Source organism: Lactuca saligna, chromosome 1 (assembly GCF_052625555.1).
Source record: "Lactuca saligna cultivar CGN05327 chromosome 1, ASM5262555v1, whole genome shotgun sequence".
Classification (NCBI taxonomy): Eukaryota; Viridiplantae; Streptophyta; class Magnoliopsida; order Asterales; family Asteraceae; genus Lactuca; species Lactuca saligna.
The window spans coordinates 182,266,457-182,287,258 of NC_136417.1; the positions used below are offsets into that span (position 1 = coordinate 182,266,457).

The window sequence follows — 20,802 nt, forward strand, 5'->3', positions numbered from 1 at the left end:
TTAAATCGAATAACGGTCTCTTTGGCAACACGTGAGGTATACAAACCTTAAATGACATTAAACAAAAACCAAACTGAATTTATCCACCGAAACGAACCTGTTACTTAAATTAAGTATGTTAAAAAAATATATATATAAACATTTACATTTTCACTGAAAATTAAATAACGAGCATATGTATCAATGTGTTGTATTTTTTTTTTTTTTTTTGACAAATTACTTACCTTTTTGTTAATTTGAAATCATGGTTGATAACCAAAAAAAATAAGAATAAAAACAACAAACCGAAAAAAGAAAACATAGAAACCAATACCAAAAAAATCAATGATTTGGTTTTCCAAAATTGAAAACTGGACTTTAGGATTTGGTTTTGATTTTAATAAAAAAATTAAATTGAATTGAACAATGTTCACTCCTAATCATCCATCCCATATACATACTCAAACTATATGTGTGGACGTTGTCCTTTCACATCCAACCAAATGAATCGTTTTGTTGTACCATATTAACATGATAACATGAGTAGTTTGCAATGTCTGTGGGCTGCGGTTAAAAAATAAGAAGCCACATTTGGAACTTATCTTACTTCTTCACCATGGTAGGAACCTAATCTTACACCAAAGCAAACACGTGAGGATAACAAAAAACAGAATAAAGACAACTTTGAAGAGAACATATGGTTTTTTTTACTCTATAAAAACAGCTAATCTTACATATACCCATATGCAGTTAAACCTCATTCACTCTTCCTTAATCCCCTTTATTCACATTCTATCTTTTTCCCCCTTATCACGTTCTAAGATCTCTCCACCACCGCCTATAAAAATCCACAATATTTCTTTTCAAAATCCACCATATTCTATCTTCTAGGCCTTCAAAAAAATGGCAATGAAAGGTCAAAACAACGGTCAATACACACTCCCTTTAGTTTGTTTCTCGATCATACTAATGGATGTTATAGCTGGAATCCTCGGCATTCAAGCCGAGGTAGCTCAAAACCAGGTCTGTTTTTAATGCTATTTCTTTTTTACTTAACTGACGTTAACATAGACACAATTTAATTCTCTAAGCTACGTATCGATGCTTTTTCAAATGATCTTACTCCATTTATTTCAAATTTATAAAATTTCGCCACAAATATATCATATTTTTCACAAAACGGTAGCATTTTTACAAAATGCATACATAAATTAGCCATATTTTTTGTGTAGGTGCAAAGTTTAAGGGTGTGGATCGTTGAATGTCCAGATCCAAGTAACAAAGCTTTTAAGTTAGGTTTTGCAGCAGCGGTGCTTTTAGCATTTGCTCATGCCATTGCGAACATTCTTGGTGGTTGCCATTGTGTTCGATCTCGAGAAGAGCTAGACAATGTCTCGTATAACAAACGGTTGGCTTTCGGGTCCCTCGTTTTCTTATGGTACCCATCTTCTCTTCCTAAGGTTCATTCATGCTGATATCTTTACAGAAACAGACGATAATTTTAGTCTTGACAGACTGTATGAGAGTTTACATTCCAATATGGATAATATGCTCCATGTGAGTCTTACAACTCTATACTAAATTAAACCTCATGATATTTTTTTGGATAACAAGTCTTGGGCCTTTGGGCACACACTATATACAAAATTAAACCTCATGATATTTTTTTGGATAATATGAGCAATGTTGTGAGTCTTGGGCCCTTGGGCCTTTCTTCCACACACTATATACCAAATTAAACATCATGATAGTTTTTGGGGTTGGAAGGTAGGCCGTGGTTCTTGGAAATATATTTTTTTTAGCAGAAAAGCTAAATTCAAAAAAAATAAAAATAAAAATAAAAATGAAAACATATTTTTATTTATTTTTCTATTATAGCATCCTATTTTTATTTTAATCTATATTGTACATTCAGTTTTTTTTTTTTTTTTATATTTTAACATTATAGAATCCAACTTTTATTTTATTCAATTACAACTTTATACATTCAATTATTTTCTTATCAATGCATCATACTTTAAGAAATCTAGTCATTCACAACATTGTACTTGCAAATTTTTTATTAAGGTATCTCACTTCAAAAAACCTAACCAATTAAAACTATGTACTTTTTTTTCTTGTTTTCTTATTAGGACATTATAATTATAAAAAGTTACCCAATGATAACATTGAAAATTGCAACATTTCTATAATTTTTTAGACATTTTGGAAGTTCACTTTTTGTAAAACCCAACACAAGGAACATGTACCTAATGGATTAAAATTTGTACCAGGATTACACTAGTCGCTGGATTTATCATGCTAACAGCAGGAGTTATGGCGAATTCAAGTTCAAGAAAATCATGTGGAATTTCACACCATCGTTATCTCTCCATTGGTGGCATTGCATGTATCATCCACGCCATGTTTGCTGTGTGTTATTACATTTCTGCCACCACCGTTGAAAGAGAAGAAAAAAAATTGAATCCACCTAGTGTTATGCACCACCCACCACCACAAACACCTGTTTAATTTTTTAACTTTCGGCACCATTTTGTTACAAACGGAAGTGTGCTTGTGTCTGTAGTGTACTGAGTTACATATTGTACTGTGTTTGTTATGCATTGAAACTGTCTGTAGCTTTATAATCACACCTAAAAAGGTTTGACAAGATACAAGGTGTCGGTTTTTTTTTTCTTTTATATTTTTTTGAGGTTCTATTCTTGTATGACTTAGTTTGGTGCTATATCTCATGTTTCTTGATCTTAATATAGTTTTTTCAACTTTTTAAAGTTATTTCTCTATCTACTTTCAAGTACAAAATGCAAAATCTTGATGTAATTATCTGTTATAATAACATAAAAACCCTTACGTTTGACAGAAATGTGCAGAATCACCGTTTTGGAGATTTTAGGTTCACTAAAACCGAATGTTTGCAACTTTTTTCAATTTTAACCTTTTTGCAGATTTACCAAGTAAACCCGAAATTTTTTATCAAACTTAACGGCTTTAATGAACCAGAAAGTCAAACTTAAGACATTTATGAACCAGAATACACAAAAGAACAAAAAATTTAATTTTTTTTTTAAAAAGTATCTTTTAGGTTTCCTAATCCAAAAACCACATATATAAAATAAATAAATAAAACATGTATCTTTAGGTTTCCTAATCCAATTTACCAAAAATGATCTATTGTGAAAAAGGACAGTGGTTTAATTAAACATTTTTACAGTCAAACGATCAAATTAGATATAAAAACAAAAAAAACCATGCGAACTAATGTTATATATTCAAAAAAGCTAGCATACTTAGCAATATTCTATAAAAAAGAAGTTACCACATACAGAGATTATACATATTTTTTGCATATTCATCAATGAAACATTATCAATTTATCATACAACTCAAGTTCATGTTACTAACCTAACTTCATCTAGACACATAACATAAATACTTCATAAATAACACTTCTCATAATCATAACTTACCTTACATGCTTAACTAGCACAAGATTTCTTCATCGCATTCAACACAAGCTCTCCCTGTTCTTTCATAAGCTCCAATTTTCTCAAATAATGCTTCAGTTCTTGCACTTTCAAATCATTCCATTTCTCTTCCAATTCCACTTTCTTCTGACCTGAAAGCAACTCTAATCCCCTATTCATAATATCCTCATCTGTGATCGGAATCTTGATTCCACCCCTTGAATGCACCACATTTTTGCTTGATTCATGGCCTCCATTAGAAACCACATGATTAGAGTTCGCTTTCAGCTTCTGATCTGGTTTTGGCTTAGGGTTAACTTTCTTGGTGTTACAACCAACAATGGCTGCGTTTTTTATGCTATTTCTATCCCATAGCTTCTCTGATAACTCATACATTTTCTTCTCATGGGGATTGGACAATGACCTAACTTTCCCATTCTGCTCAATTTTACCTACATTGTTCATGAACTTCGCCTTCAATCTTTTAACCTTAGCTGTCATTTGCCCATTGTTCACATCGACATTCAGTGAATTCTTCACGAACTCATGGAAATCATTAACATCCGCAATTGGGTCTTTCCCTTTTGTCTCAACGTAACTAATCATACCTTTTATTAACACAATTTCATCATCTTCACTCCATAGCCTCTGAAACAGCGGCTTCTTTTCTGCAGCATTCTCAGGACCTGGTGGCGCCGGTGCTACCACCTCCTTCTTCGTGATCTTCGTTTCCGTAGCTTCATCTTCAACCTCCGCAGCCTTCCGTTTCCCGTTTACTGGTTTCGGAGGAGGGGGAGAATTGCGTGAAATAGGGTTTTTGGGTTTGGGTTTTTTGCTCGGTTCATCATCCATGGGCTTTGAAGCTAAAGATTTAATATTTGGATCGGCTTTTTCGAACTTCTTTGGAGGTGAATCAGCGTCGGATTCGGATTCTTCGGAGGATAATTGTGGAGTCGCTTGGGTTTTTCTGGAAGACGGCTGAGCTGGTGGTGTCATATCTGATTCCAATTCCGACTCGGAAACTCCGGTTGACACTTCTTCATCATCAGACGATGAATTGTTCATCTCTAGTTTCGATTGCGCCATGATCCGCCGAGAGATGAAGATCCTCCGATAAAATAAACCTAGGTCTTCGGCAATTGTGGTCTATGTAGTGGAGAATTTGGGGGTGATGCTCTAATTAGGGTGCGCAACGGTAACAATATGTCGATATCTACGTCTTTTCAGAACTACAAGAACGGACCTTAGCTATTTTAAACATTCACTTTTAACCTTTTAACAAAGGGAATATGACTTATATTGGTACTATCTTTTAAAATCCTTTAAAAAATATCATTCTAAGTTTGATGTGTCCATAAAACACCATTCAAGTAAAGTGTTTGTACAAAAAACACCAACGAAGTATATTCTGTGTTTAAATTTGACATTGTAGTAACCGGTAAAAAATAAGAAAAAAAACAAAAAAAAAAAAAAAAAAAAAGAGGAAACGACTCAAATGGATAATTGTGTTTCAAAATCGTTCAAAAAACATTATCCATGTTTGATATGATCAAAAAATATCATTCAAGTAAACTTTTTGTACAAAAAACACCAACAAACTATATGTTTTGTTCAAATATTACTCACCGGTAATTGACTCTTCCAGATTAAATGATGACTTGCTTAACTATTATGATATACCATAATAAATATTGACAAAACAATAAATGATATATTCCTCCTTTAAAAAATCGATTTAGGGTTTCTTCATGAATGAATGACTTCTTCTTCTCCTATGATTGCTCTTCTTCTTCTAAAGTGATGATCTTGAACTCAAGTCCAAAACCCTAATTCTTGACTTAAGGCAAAAGGGCTCCTTTACCCCTACCTCAATAGGCCTCCCTCCCTCTAAGGCCCAAATCCATAAAAAGCTAAAAAAGGCATCCAAGCTCAACTACAAGGCCTTTAAAGACCAATATGACCCAAGAACCCCTAACATGACCTTAAGATCAAAAAATAACATGTTACAATCAGGTGGGTCGAGGCCTAACTTAACCAAGTCTATGCATACGCCCAGCATATGCTAAAGCCTCTACGATCTGAATTTCAAGCCAATACACCCGGCGTACTCCTAGCGTACGCCCAGTGTACTCAGCTACGATCAAGAACCACCAATCTTTCGAAGGCCATAACTTCTTCATTCTAAGTCCGATTTCATCATACTTTAGACCATCGATATGGTTGTTTGGTGCCTGAATTAACTCCTGTGGATATAAAGAATGACGAAATAGGACTTAGAATGAAGAAGTTATGGCCTTCAAAAGATTGGCGGTTCTTGACTTTAACGCATGTGTTTCTGGGCTACGTGTTAGTATAATGATGTAATAGTCAAGGTCAACCATTGTAACCTATTTTGAAGTAATAAAGATGAATTACTTGAATATTATGTGAATTATGTGATTTTATGTGCTTATATATTGGTTTATAAAGATATAATAAAAATAAGCATCGAAACTAAAGTGTTACATAAACCCAATATCTATACATAAATTTGTAGTGGTTGAAACAAAGATTCTAGATATATAAAAAACGCTGAAATCCGAGTTATAACGAAGAAGTTATGGCATGTTGAAGTTTCACGACAAAACCTATTAGATTAGTGTCTAAGTCCATAACTATATTTGGTATGTACTTGACTGTGACAACCCGAAATTTCCATTCGGTCAAACCCTAAAAGTCAACTACTTCATATCATAAGTCAATGTCATTATTTCTTATTTTTAGGAAATATAAAGTTCGTTTGATTATTTTAATATTATTTTTAAACGAACGGGTGAAAGAAAGTGTCGTCTCGAGTTTTTATTTTTGAAAACCGCAAACACTTCGCGTATTAGAATCACCTGACCAAACTTTTATGTTTTGGGTTTAGGAACCACCAAAAAACCGTAAACTCATGTCTATGTATGAGTTTACTCCCTAAGAAACTAGTCATTGTGTTTACTCCCCAAATAGTCAAAAGAGTAAACTCCAAAAACTCTCTCAACTATCATCCAACATTTAATTCCAAATCTTCGATCTTGTAAGTGTTCTAACCATTTCAAGTTAGTAAAACACTTAATCTAGTGTTTGTGCATCTATTCATCCATTCATTTATGTATTTTGTTTAGATTTTTCCAAAACAACAAGAACACCAAGAACATACACTAAGTGTTCTTGGCCTTTTAGCTCAAATCAAGCATCATTATAGTAAGTACTTCTATCCTTGAGTGCTTGTAAGCAAGTATATCATCTAAAAACCAAGAAAATCGGTCAAGAACACCATGTTTGAGGTGTTCACGGTCCAAGATGATGCTTGGGCCGTAAACACCATAAAGTCCCCCAAAATTGACTTAAGTCCCATGTTTAGCCCTAGTTTGAAGTTTAAGACGCACCTTAAAATATTTAAACCTATCATTGATGTGTTTAAGCTTTGAAAAACACCAAACACCACCATTTATAGGTGTTTACGGTCTAAGGATATCCCAAAACCGTAAACACCCAAAAGGGTGTTTAAATGAGTCATTTTCCTTCCTTAACCCTAAAAGCTAACTTAGACATTTACCAAGATGTGTTAAGGACTTGAAATCATGGCAACATCCTTTCCCATAAGGGTTTACGGTAGTAAACCCAAAGGAAAATGCCCTTAGTCCGTAAACTCCTCAAAGAGGGTGTTTTGTGGCCCTAGTCCATTCCAAAGGCTAAACCACCTAGTAGGATTGCTTCAAAGGACTTATTAAACCTCCAAACAACACATGGTTGCAAGGAGTGGAGTTTAGACCGTAAACCCTTGAGTTTACTACCGTAAACTCCTAGGGTAAAGGTCATTTAGACCGTAAACTCCCAAGGAGTTTACCCTTGGACCCCAAACACGCTAGTTTTGCCCTACTAACACTCGGATGCAATCCTTGTGAACTTTAACACTTGAAACAAAGTATTTTCAAGTTCTAGGGTGTCCTAACTTATTTTATTAGTTATAATAAGGCTAATTATTTATATATATATGTTCATTATATGATAACTAGGCTCATGCGCATGTACAAGTCTTCATTTGTCACCTAGCACCGTAACTGACACTTCAATCCAATCCACTCACCACAAGTGAGTTCATACCCCTTAATCAATGTTTTAAATGATTTTAAATGCTTTAATGGGGGGGGGGGGGGGGAATACAAGTAGAAAACAATATGTTATTAAATCAATCTTATGTATTTTATAACTGTGTTTTCACTCAGTAGATTTCATATACTTCAAAAGGTGACACATAAAATGGTTTTCTATCTTAAAATACCTTGATAACAAAAGTATTAGTTTTGAAATGTTTATTAAAATAAAATGACATCAAGTCACTCTTAATTATTGTTCAAAACTCCTAGATATCTTGCAAAACCATTATTTTTACCTTCTTGAACAAAACTACACTTATACGCATATGTTCTTATATATGTATTGATGTTATAGTTTCCATCCTTCGTTCTGTTTCCCACAGCCTGGTGTATCAAGGGTGTGTAAATCTACTTGAACAACCAATTACTTTCCAGTTAATTATCATAGGGATAGTTAGAAGAAACAAAACATTATTCCTATTACAAGGAATCACACAAGAGTCAGTTCATTCATGAGTCTTTACGAGTACATTACCTGATACATGAGTACCTTTACATATGCTTACATGATACATGAATACGCTTACATGAACACATTACCTGAATACCTTTACGTAGATACATTTACCTGTGTATACTTACATGAATACTTAAAACTCGATTCGTAAAGATGATTTATTAGTACCTTCAGTAAATCATCCAGCACATCCCAAATCAACGGGAGTCAGTTACGGGATTAACCATTCCTGGAACCATTGTTCGCTACAGAGGTTAATGGACATCTACGGATGCCTAAGGTTATTACTTATATTAGGAGTCAGTTACGGGATTAACCATTCCTGGAACCTACTGTTCGCTACAGAGGTTAATTAGACAATCTTCGGATTTTCATTAGGTTATCTATTTCGCTTACAGCGATGTAGAGTCAGTTACGGGACTAACCATTCCCGGAACCACTGTTCGCTACAGGGGTTAATTGGACAATCTTCGGATGTTCATTAGGTTATACCTTTCACTTCGGAGATGTCGTGTTAGTCTTGGTAATCCAGGGATAATACTTACATGATTGTACTTTTTCCTGTTTACTTTATTTTGTGATAATTTCACATAAACGAGGAGTTAGACTAAGTACTCTAGTACTAGTGAATAGAAATGAAAAACTATCATCTTACTTACAGAACATTATGGTCTTGGTAGAAGACTATCATATACTTTTTCCTGTTTACTTTATTTTGTGATACATTCACATAAACGAGGGGTTAGACTAAGTACTCTAGTACTAGTCAATAGAAACGAAAAACTATCATTTTACTTACAGAACATTCGGGTCTTGGTAGAAGACTACATTTCATACTTGTAGGAAATAAGGGATTTTCTAGGATTTTCAAACTTATATCAATTGTTACATTTAAAGATTTGCCAGACAATGATGATAGTTTTCCAAACAAGACAATGACACTTAAATACTTATGAATTCACCAACTTTAGGTTGATTCTCTCTTTCAAAATAACTTGTATTCTCAGGTCACCAATTAGATAGGTACGATGTCTAGGCCTTGAGAGTTGACCTCATATGCACCGTGTACGTAGGGGCATACTTCGTGGTTGACTGAGGATCAGAGAGTTGACCTCATATGCACCGTGCACGCCTTGGTATGCCCAACGTACACGGATGCTCAACACCCTTTTATTAAGTGCTTAATGTTTTAGCACTTACGTATAAATTTTAGATTTAGGCAACAAAATATGTTCTTAACCATAAAGCTTCCAAATTTATGGTTTAGCATGACTATTAAGAACTTAACTCCATAAACCCTAGCCTCTTAACCCATTATGACCATCTAACACTTGCATGGATAGAAACTAGTGACCAAAAACCCAACTTTATGACTTATGTAACACCTGATTCCCGATACGCATTTAATTTAAGCATTTCTGTATATCCTTTAGGACTCGACGAGTTGGTGGCCCTACTCATTGAGTAGGGCTGCGATCCGCAGGCATTTTAAGTGACCTACTCGACGAGTCGGGAGACTGACTCGGCGAGTAGGAGCTGTTTGAAGGAAACCTGAAATCTGAGGGTTTGCACCCTATTTAAACGTCTTATTGTAACCTCCATTGTCCCTTATGCTCCCAGCACACTTCTTATCGAAACCCTAGCTGCTTTGAGTGATCTAAGGCAATTTTTGGTGCTTTTGGGTGCTTGTGAAGCTTGGAAGGAAGGAGGAAGCTTGGGAATTCGATTTGGGGCTTGTAGATCCAGAGATCTTATTCCATTTTCAGCTCAATCAAGGTAAATGCCCCCTATTTTGGTCTCTCTTGTGGTTGTTCATCTTTAGGGCTTAGATTTTAGGTGCATTTAGGGCTTTCTCAGCCATTTTCGGATTTGCAGTGGGATTCATGGAGTTCTACTTTCAGATATGAGTCATTGGAGGGGTCTTATCGCATAAAGGTGCCAACTTTATAGCCATAAGATCCCCATGCACATTGTACAACACCTTTTATGGATTTTTGAGCCAAGACCCCATGCATGTGCACCAAGTTTGGAACTTTACGTATAAAATGGACATTAGGAGGCCAGATCTATGGTTTTGAGGTGTTAAAACCCATTTAAATCGACCGTATAGTATTGGGCAAGGATGGACTTGCTGAGTTGTTCTTGGGACTTGGCGAGTCGAGGCGTAATGACCACCGAATCCATTCTACGAATGGACCAGATGTTAGGGAGGGGAGTCCCATAGATGTTAGACACGAAAAAGGACCTAAGAACCATAGGACTCGACGAGCGTATGAACATAGTCGACAAATCCAAGGCAATCTCCTAGCATCTGAAGATGAACTCGACGAGTTGCTCTTACAACACGACGAGTCTAGGACAGGGCCGGTTCATAGGATGAGGATCAACTCGGCGAGTTGTTCATACAACTCGGCGAGTCGGATGAAGGATCCTTCGATGATTTATATAGAAGGAGAACTTGTTGAGTCATTGCTAAACTCGATGAGTAGAGACGTGGATGAGGACATTTAAAGGGATAGGGACTCAACGAGTTGGTGGCCCAACTCGACGAGTCAGGTCAATTGGAAGTTGACTTTGACTTGGTCTTTGACTTGGACTTGGTTAGGGGTAAAATGTTCATTTTACCCTAAGAATAGATATCAGACTCTGATTAAGTGTTTTGTGGGGATTATAGCCAGAGGATTTCTGAAGCAGCAGCAGAGATAGATTTCCCGCGCAAATTATCAGCATCTACTCATTCGAGGTGAGTTACCATCTAGTAGGGGTAGCTCTAAGGCCACAATGTCGACCCATCAACAAGGGTATTTAGTAGATAATTGTCTTTGTGATAATTATGTTGGTATGGTTATGTGCTTTGGTCATGAGATACGCCTGTGTGATATGTTATGTTTGTTAATGGTAGTGGTAGGGATTAGTCTTTCCCTAACATTAGTCTTTAGGACCGGGGGGTAAGTCAGTACCCAGTTATGTCTGATTATATGATTATATCTTGTTATTGTATGATAGTGGTAGGGGGAATAGTCCCCAATTACCGTTTGAAAGATACCAATGGTAGTTACCAGTTGAAAGATACCGATGATGAATACCTGTTGAAAGACACCGATGACAGTTACCGGTTAAAAGATACCGATAATTTATATGGTATAATGGGGGAACTCACTAAGCTTTGTGCTTACAGTTTCAGTTTTGGTTTCAGGTAGCTTTTCGTCTAAGGGGAAGGAGCCGACGGTGTAGCAGCGCATCACACATTCATTCATGATTTCTGCAATGAGCTTCTGGGATGGTACTCTGATTTCCATCACTTATGATGTTGTGATTTTGAGACCCGACATTTTGGTTTAAACCTGATGTAATATTGACAATGTTTTGGTAACATATTTTATGATTTACTTAATTTAAAAATGAAATTTTTTGCCTCAAATTTTGGGATGTTACAACTTAAAACCTCCAAAACCTCCGAAAGGACAACTCAAACGCCTTGTAGTACCTACTACTCACAAAGGCCAAGGTTGGGACCAAAAGTGAACTATTTTGAGTTAAAACTAATCGATAAAATTTCTACATCAAGGTTGTAGCTTTTTTACTCCATAAGGTGCACAAAGGGGACAAGATGCTGGATCCAAAGCCTTGAGTGAAACACCACCACCTTAATGCTCTTCCTTTTACTCCAAAAGCTCAAAATGTCACAAAAAATGGCTCAAAAAGCTTCACAATGCACAAACAATCTGTATGGTTTCAAAATGAGGAAGGAGACTGAAGATAAGAAGGTCCATGTGACCATAAATGTGTTTAAATAGGGCTCAAACCGTAAAAATTAGGGTTTGCACCATGGTTGCGTACGCCCGACGTACCAACATATGCGTAACGTATTAATGCGATCTAGAGTACGCCCTATGTTTGAAGGTGTACGCGACGCGTACTCCAGTTGACTCTAAAATTACAAAATTGCTATCGAGGACTAAACTTGTAAATAAAGCATAAATCAAGGGTTAAAACAAATATATGAATGATAGATGATAGAACATCTCTAAGGTTATCAATTTCATCTTCATTTTCACCACCATCAATACATGAATCATCACTATATTCTTCTTCTATGTCAGAACCAAACCAATCCTCTATTCCTTGACTATCATGGTTCACATAGAGGGAAATTATACCATGAGTCCCATAAGCATAAAAAATGAAGCCAACATAGTCTCCTTCATTAGCAATAACAGTAAGCCCAACTAATAAGGGCATATCTGGCTCATAGTAACATAACTTCTTTATACTTTCTTGCCTGAAGTGTTCGACAATGGTGATACACTCAGAGTATGTCATTCTAGAAAAATTGTGCTCATTGAATTGAATTTGATACCATGGTTATATGAGAATGGATTTTGAAGAAAACACCTTTGAAGTTGAGCTCCACTACATGATACAGTCCATCAGGGTTTGGCCTCGATGTTGGTATTCTCGGTTGGTTTGTTGGTCACTAACTTCGATCGGAAAAAACAAGTCCAAACCTTAGTTTTTTTCATTCTTGGTCATTAAGAGTTGAGACAGAAGGAAGAACAAGTTGAGCGTAGTGGTGTGTGATTTAAAGTGATTATGTTGACTTCATTTTCTTACGTGTAGTTAATAAGGTAAATATCCAATCTAATGTAATGCAACATAAGGTATACAACCGATTGTTCCGTTTATCGGGTGTATAATTATGTAATTAGTCGGTATTTCATAACATTAAGGTCTAATTAAGCAAAAAAAAATAAATATTTGAGTAACTAAATGTATAAATTCACCAAACTTTGTTTTGTTATAGTGCCAAAACACCTTCTTTATTCCATGATTTTATGATTATCGACACACAAAAAGTTTTCATGCATGGCGTTTTTGTATTTATCCAGGTGATAAAATTACTTACAATATAGATATAATCTAAACGTTGATCTGATGTCAATTCATCATTTGTTATGCTTTATGATATTAGAAGTTAAATATGGGTTTATATATTAAGTTTAAATTTATCATTATGTTTACTCTATATTACTTGTGAACCATAAGCAGTTTTAACTTTTAACCTTTTTAGTTAGGTTTGCCCTTTTGATCCCGATTTGATCATATGAACTGATCATCATATAACGAGGATCTTTCAAAGTGGAAACAATCCTAAATGTGATCATGATATTGGCAACTTTGTTTTAATTAATACACACCCTACACACTCGGTACATCCCAATTTCCAGGGTGTCACATACACCATCAAGGAAAGTAATGTAATACATGGAAGAAATGAGAAACATTTTCTTAGAGGATATTATTCTATATCATAAGGTGCATGGTTGATAGGTTAGGTTAATCTATCTAACCGTTATCCGTCCGAATATATTTTTAGAGCTTGCATTCACATTCGGATCTCCACCTAAGTGCGGTCAAATGCATTAATCGCTACATATTTGGACACCTAATTGTGGCATATTCCTTCATATAATATCAATATCATGACTACAACTATAATCCTATAGTCATGCTTGTATAGGAGGAACATATTTATCATAATCGCACAAAACACAAGTGGGCTGTGATCATCGAGTAATCAACTTTCCACGTCTATTATATCTTCCCCAAATTCATGGCATGTCAAAACTATCTTTTTCGTGTGGGCAAAATGATACTTCAATTTACAAGCATCAATATGAGGAGAGATTTGATGGACTTGATGTTGCAAATCAGCGTGCTTTTATTTTATGTAGCGGATTAAATCGATAAAATATTTTATGCTTTTATTTTCATCTATTTTATGCTTTTATTTTCATCATCTACAAATATTGGAACTCTTATATTAGGATATACATATAAGGTTTACTAGTTTTATAGGGTATAAATATGTAAATTTAGGTTATCATTTTACTTGTAAATGAGTATATAATGAGAACTCTTTTAAAAAAAGATATATTTTTCACGAAAAGTCTCAAATTTTGTCATCCTCTTCATTGCCCACCACCCACGTATTATGATGGTTGATCATGGCGGCGGCCCATTGGCATATCTATTTTGTTCATTAGAGTTATTAGTTACTTAATATAAAGTCTGAACAAAGTTTCTCGTGAATTGAAAAAATAACAACATATTTTCATCACATTAACAAACAAACTTCAGTTTAACCGAGCTTTGAAAGAACATCATTAAGACTAGATATAGCTGCAGCGTAACTCTTCTCTGCATCAGCCGGGCTTTTGATCTTTGCTGCGTAGTCCAACTAATCCAAAAAACATACAAAAACAACATCAAAATACAAGCAATTTGACCAAATTACCCTTATACACTACTAGCATTAGAATGTAATTATAATTCACTTTCTTTCTTTCATCGAAAATCTCCAGTTTACCCTACGATTTTGAAATTTTAAAGGTGGGTTTTACGCATAAATGACACGTTTGTTTAAGATGTTTTTGCTTTATTTTTAAAAGAAATATATGGGCGTTTTGGACATTTTAACTAGTTTTGGAAAACTTACATCAGCCATGTTCTGGAAAAGCTTTCCGGTGAGATCTTTGAGTGCCTTCTTTTCATCCTTTGGTTTTGCGGAGATGATCGTCTTGAGGTCATAACGAAGATACTCCGACTTCAAACGAAGATCGTTTTGGACATATGGCCATGCCTTTTTGTCGATGAACTCCTTGACATTTACAATTTCTTTCGCCGATTCCTTTACACGAGCTGTGGCCTCAGTTGGTGATAATGGCTGGATGAAAAACCGGTTCTTCAATGGTAGATCAAAGTCTCTTGCCTCATCGGAGTTAAGAGTACCAGCTGCAATCACACATAAAGATTCATTAAAATTATAAAACTTAAAGCTTATAAGAAGAGGTTTCCGGAGACTTACGGAGTCCACCGGAAGGTGGTGGAGGTGGGCCTAACTTGATCGGTTTAGCATCAGCAAGAACCGCCTGAACAAAAGAACCGGAAGCAAGACCAGTGGCAATGAGTCCCAACACAGCTCTTCTGCTTGTTTCGGATTCACCTTGTCCTTGTTGGGCTCTAACTACGAGTCCAGACCGGGAAACAGAAATCCGGTTGTTCCCAACCGGTGTCAAACGGGTGGAGCCGTTGAGCTGGAGGCTGCCTTCCAAGACAGCTAGAGAGGAACCACTTAGTCCTGCCATTGATGTTGTTCTTCTGTTTTGTTACTTGTGTTTTAGTGTGCAATTTTAAATGAAATAGAGAAAATAATATGTGATGGGATCAACACCTTATCTTTGAAATGCTTTATTCTGGATAACTTGGATATGTTTTTCGGCCAATGGGTGTTTGAGTTTTCGACAGGTTGGATGAGGTCTTATAGCATCCATTTGGATTTTGACACGTAAGTTTGAAATAAAATAGGTCACGTGACGGGAATCCATAATAACTTATTCTAAAATTATATTGACATAACAAAGGAAAAAATTTACATAATTGTGTAAGTGCAATAGGCACATATAGTCGTACTTTAAGAAAATACACAAACTCAGTCCTTGTGCTTTCTCGATATTATATGAAATACATTTTTATCTTTTTCTTCTTCATATTTTTCATATTTTATTACTACTTTTATATAACTTATCCTAACACCCTAAAAAGAAATCATCCCTCTTTGAAGATCTATTGTTGGAGTGTGGGAATCCATTAATCGTTCCCTTTAAGGATTTGAGATAAAATATGTTTACAAATAAAAAAAAAAAAAAAGTTCTAAATCACACTTTCATCTTTAGTTCTTTAGTTCATGTGTCGAGTTTTATGAGGACCGCCACCAAATCTATTTCATCCACCATCTTCACATGTGTCGCCACCAGAAAAGCCACTACTTGACCTTTGAATTTTCAAATACCAGAGCCTTGACGCATTTTTGAATCATTGTCGATACATCTACTCAATTAAGGCTAGATGACTAAAGTATAATGCTAATAACTATTATAAAAAAAATCCTCGAATAGGATAATTATTCATCATACGAGTTACGAGCGATAAATAGATGTTTTTTGATAGAATATTATTTAGGATAAATAATCTTGATGATAATTGTAGTAGTTGTAAAAGCGAGAGTGTGCATATAAAGAACACCTAAATCTGACTTTGTATGAGGAAGTTATGATTTTTTGAAGTCTCAGTACAGTAGTGTTCGACACAGAAATTGAAATATAAATTGGTTGAGTGTTAGCCAAAACAACCTAAATGAGAATTGAAGATCTAGTTTATACCAACCGGTTGATATAAAGACAGTCGAGAATGGGTGACGTATCAAAGAGTTATAGTACTCGTCGATAGCTATATGTGGATATAAAGAACGTAAAAAATGGAGCTCGTATGAGGAAAATACGATTTTTCGAAAATCCCATACTTGCCGCATACACTGCTTGTAGAAGGGTGATGCGGACCATACACATCCCAAAAATACCGTCCAAAAATTTCGTTTCTAATTTATAAATAAAGCCATATTAATCCACATCATCTCATAAAAATATAAATGATAGTATCTCAAAATATCATATCAAAACACTGTATCAAAATCACATGTCCAAATATCAGAGTATATCATCCCAAGCTAAACTCTGTGGTGTGTGTGCAATGCAGTCATCCCGAACTCTTCCTCTTAAAAGCGGAAGTACCTGAGACTAAAACTGAAAACTTTAAGAATGAAGCTTAGTGAGTCTCCCCAAACTACCACATACCATACATATAATCAGGCTACTAAAAGATACGAGCCCCACCCACACCCAAGGATATACGGGCCCCACCCACACTCCGTTAACTAGGAGATACGGGCCCCACCCACACCCCGCTGACTACGAGATACGGGCCTCGCCTACACTCGGCTAACTATGAGATATGGGCCCTGCCCATACTTGGTTAATTGTGAGATACGGGCCCCACCCACACTCGACGATCTATGAGAGGGCCTTGTAACACCGTAAATTTTTAAACCAAAATTTTCATTTTAAAACACACAGAACTTATATGTTATATTTCATAAGACCATAACAAAAGTCAAATCCGAGAATCCTCAACATAATCATGAACAAGTGTTTACAATCACGTCAGCGCCTTCCTGTGACCCTGAGAAGTACCTGAAACACATAACACATAACACGGTAAGCACAAAGCTTAGTGAGTTCTCCAGAATACCACATACAACTCATTAGCCACTGTAGTCCATAACTCAGTAAGACTTTCCGGTTGATGTGTCTCAGTGGGACCCTCCGGTCCCAACTCAGTAACTCAAAACTACAATATTCAACATAAATCACAAAGACAAAACACAGAATATTACAATACACAGATAAACATATAAGACAACTCAATCACATAAGGATACCACTCTTGGTAAGTATCGGGAGAAGACTTACCTCGTAAACTACCAAGTAACAATCGCGTACTCGGAAATCCCAAACTAGCCTCCACCTAACATATTAGATAAGCATCTTTAATCAATACCCCACTCTTACATAAATACATAAAAGTTTCTCTTACTCTCCCTCAAGCTCTTGGAATGGATAAAAACCATTTTAGCCCTCCACGGTCTCCAGTACATATGTTAACCAAACCCTAAAGTCAACTCAAGTCGACAGTCCTAGATTGACCTGACTCGCTAAGTGCGCTTATGTGACTCGTCGAGTCCAGTCGTTACACAGAGGTCTTTGTGAGGGTCTAGCTCATCGAGTTAAACCCTAACTCGCCGAGCAATAGCGTAGACAGATCATCGGGACAAACCCTAACTGACTCGTCGAGTCGGCTCCTCGACACGGCGAGTCCATCCAGACTCTTATCCTATTCAGACGATTTTAAGACACAAAACCTTCCCAAACATTAGATCTACACTCTTAAGGCTCCATTATCATGTAAAGTCACATACTTTACGTCCATGCATGGCGCTTTGGGCTTGAAATGCCAAGAACGTGCTCTAAAAGGGAGTTTTCATTCAAGAATTCAATTAAGGCTAAATAAACCAGGGACCTTTGGATGCTAGGGACCTCACAAAGTCCAGATCTGAAGTCCAAGCCTCCATATCAACTTAATACCCTCAAAGTCCTAATAATACATAGAAAAGAAGCCATAGTCTCCAAATAAATGAGAAAGGTACAAACTTTATACCTTTAACAGGAGCTCTTGGATTAATAACAATAGATCTAACAACCTCCTCTTGCTCTTTGCTTGAAATCCTTCTCTTCTCTTCCAAAGATACAACAAAATACTCAATGTTAGCTCACACACACACACTCTCTCTCTATAAGCTCAAAGGGCGATTAGGGTTTCTCTCAGGGAAGTATATCCGCAAATGAGGCTATAGGTGCCTTTAAATAGGCCCCAAACCCAGGGATCTAATGTTTCCCATCCCAGTGTCTACTCGGCGAGTAGGCTCTCGGACTCGTCGAGTAGGTCATTAATCCTATGCGGCAGATCATGATTCTACTCGACGAGTTGGAGCACCGACTCGTTGAGTAGCTCAATAGTCCTCAAAATAATTAAATAAATAAATAAAGAAAATACTTGGAAGTCCGGATGTTACTGTTCTCCCTCACAAGAATTAGACTTTGCCCTCCAAGTCATGATCTGAAAATAACTCTGGATACTACTCTCGCATCTCGGACTCCGGCTCCCAGGTCAACTCAGATCCTCTCCGATGTTGCCACTGGACCTGAACCAGGGGTACCTCTTTGTTCCTCAGAACCTTCACCTTTTCGATCCATGTTTGTAATCGGTCTCTCAATGTAATTCAGGCTCACATCCACCTCAATGTACTCTAGTGGAACCACTTATGTCTCATCGGCTACATACTTCCTCAGCTAAGACACATGGAAGGTGTTATAAATCTGACTTGACTCTGCAAGTAGCTCCGAAAGGTATGCTACCCTACCCACTCTGGTGGTTATCCTGAAAGGACTGGTGTATCGGGGCCCCAACGTGCCCCTCTTCTTGAATCCATTTCCACGGGGATACCCTCAGGAGCAAAAAATCCATAACCTGAAACTCATGCTCAGATGGTCACTTGTCAGTGTAACTCTTCTGGTGACTCCGGGCCATCAGTAATCTCTGTCTGACCTGCTAAATCTGCTAAGTCATCTTGAGCACTATCTCAGTGCTAACCATTGTCACACCCCAAAACCGGAACGATGGAAACGTTCGGGGGTGGAGGACATCATGTACAATATCATAACAATGCAAAGTAGTAAACAAGCAACAACATCATCCATTGCATTAATAGTATAGTTTAATACATGTGTGTTCTTTCATAGTAATGTGACACCAAAACAAGTATTCAAAATAAAAGACAAATCTTGAACCAGCTTCTTCTTCTCAAGACTTGGCATCGATACCTGTCTATTGACGGCCTGAGAATACAAGGAAATCGTAGATTAGCTTTTAAGCTGGTGAGTTAATAAGTATTTAATGTCAATGTTTGTATAAGTTCGAATGTAAATGTTTGTAAAAGTTCAATCTAAATGTTTGTATATGTTTGAAAACCCCTAGAAAATCCCATATTTCCTACTTGTAAAAAAAGTAGTCTTCTGCCAAGACCCAACTGTTTTGAATGTTTGTTTCTCTATAAAAGTGGATGTTTTTCCCTAGTTTATAACTATCTTAACTCGAAAATAGCTTGCATCAACTTTATAGTTGAACTGCCACTATTTGAAAGTAATTGGGGAAGTAAGTACTCAGGGATCTTCAGAATTGACAACCTGTAGTACTAATTACTTGAAAGCATAATTTTTTTATTTATTAAAGTCATAATGTGATAAGTAGTTCCCATACTAAGCATTCTCCCTACAAGAGATTTTGGGATCAAGAATGACTCCCGCAACGAATTGCTAGGTCGTATAATCTACATTAAAGTTATATAATCATGTATACCCAATTTATATTGGATTATTAAGGTCATAATGTGATAAGTAGTTCCCATACTAGACGTTCTCCTTACAAGAGATTATGGGGATCAAGAGTGACTTCCGCAACGAATTGCTAGGCCGTATAATCCACAATAAAGTTATATAATCATGTATACCAAATTTATATCACCTTTTTGTTTAGAACAATGCTTTAGTGATCATTAGTATTGTAACAACCCAATTTTTCACGCCAAAAAATTTCATTTAAAATAAGTGGTTTGTAAAATATTTTTAGCAAAACATCATCCGATCATATCATTTCATAAAACATATTACGTGTCTGAAAACCCAAAACAAGAAAATAATAATAATATCAGAGTACAATCCCAAAACATTTCATAATGCGGAAATCCAAAGTGTGTGTACGATGTGCCACTACCGTGCCGGATCCTTTCCCTTCGCTGAAGAGCTATGTGAAACCAAAACTGAAAACTGTAAGCATGAAGCTTAGTGAGTCCCCCCATCGTACCACATACCAGACAATCATATCACATACAAACTGCCAGGCATTTCTAGGGTGCCCGACCTACTCGGTACGGCCATTCTGGGGTGCCGACCAACCCGTATGGCCATTCTGGGGTGCCGACCTACCCATGTCAAGCCATTATGGGGTGCTGACTACCCTTCGGTCCTAACAACCGAACCTCGGGGACTATTTCACCCCTACTACTACTATCCCATATAACATAACATAAGCATATTAGCAGACATATCCGGGGTGCCTGAACTATCCTTCGGTCCTAACAACCGAACTCTACTACTATCACATACAACATATCATGCTAGCATATAACATATCAGGTAGTAACCAACCT

At 36.4% G+C, this 20,802-nt stretch overlaps 3 protein-coding genes across 3 annotated transcripts; 1 reads left to right on the plus strand and 2 right to left on the minus strand.

Moving 5' to 3' along the window:
• Positions 1-757: 757 nt before the first annotated feature.
• On the plus strand, positions 758-2,754 carry LOC145001623 (protein DESIGUAL 2-like). Its single transcript, XM_078960984.1, has 3 exons — positions 758-1,002; positions 1,212-1,417; positions 2,253-2,754. The coding sequence occupies exons 1-3, from the start codon at positions 883-885 to the stop codon at positions 2,488-2,490; spliced, it is 564 nt and encodes a 187-aa protein (XP_078817110.1). The 5' UTR covers positions 758-882; the 3' UTR covers positions 2,491-2,754.
• Positions 2,755-3,291: 537 nt separating this feature from the next.
• LOC145046516 (putative transcription factor At1g61730) lies at positions 3,292-4,642 on the minus strand. Its single transcript, XM_078994803.1, has one exon. The coding sequence runs from the start codon at positions 4,527-4,529 to the stop codon at positions 3,456-3,458; it is 1,074 nt and encodes a 357-aa protein (XP_078850929.1). The 5' UTR covers positions 4,530-4,642; the 3' UTR covers positions 3,292-3,455.
• A 9,512-nt stretch (positions 4,643-14,154) lies between these two features.
• On the minus strand, positions 14,155-15,276 carry LOC145046525 (oxygen-evolving enhancer protein 3-2, chloroplastic-like). Its single transcript, XM_078994813.1, has 3 exons — positions 14,950-15,276; positions 14,581-14,876; positions 14,155-14,322 (listed from the first exon to the last, which is right to left on the minus strand). Exons 1-3 carry the CDS (start codon positions 15,227-15,229, stop codon positions 14,224-14,226), a joined length of 675 nt encoding a protein of 224 aa, XP_078850939.1. The 5' UTR covers positions 15,230-15,276; the 3' UTR covers positions 14,155-14,223.
• Positions 15,277-20,802: the final 5,526 nt, after the last annotated feature.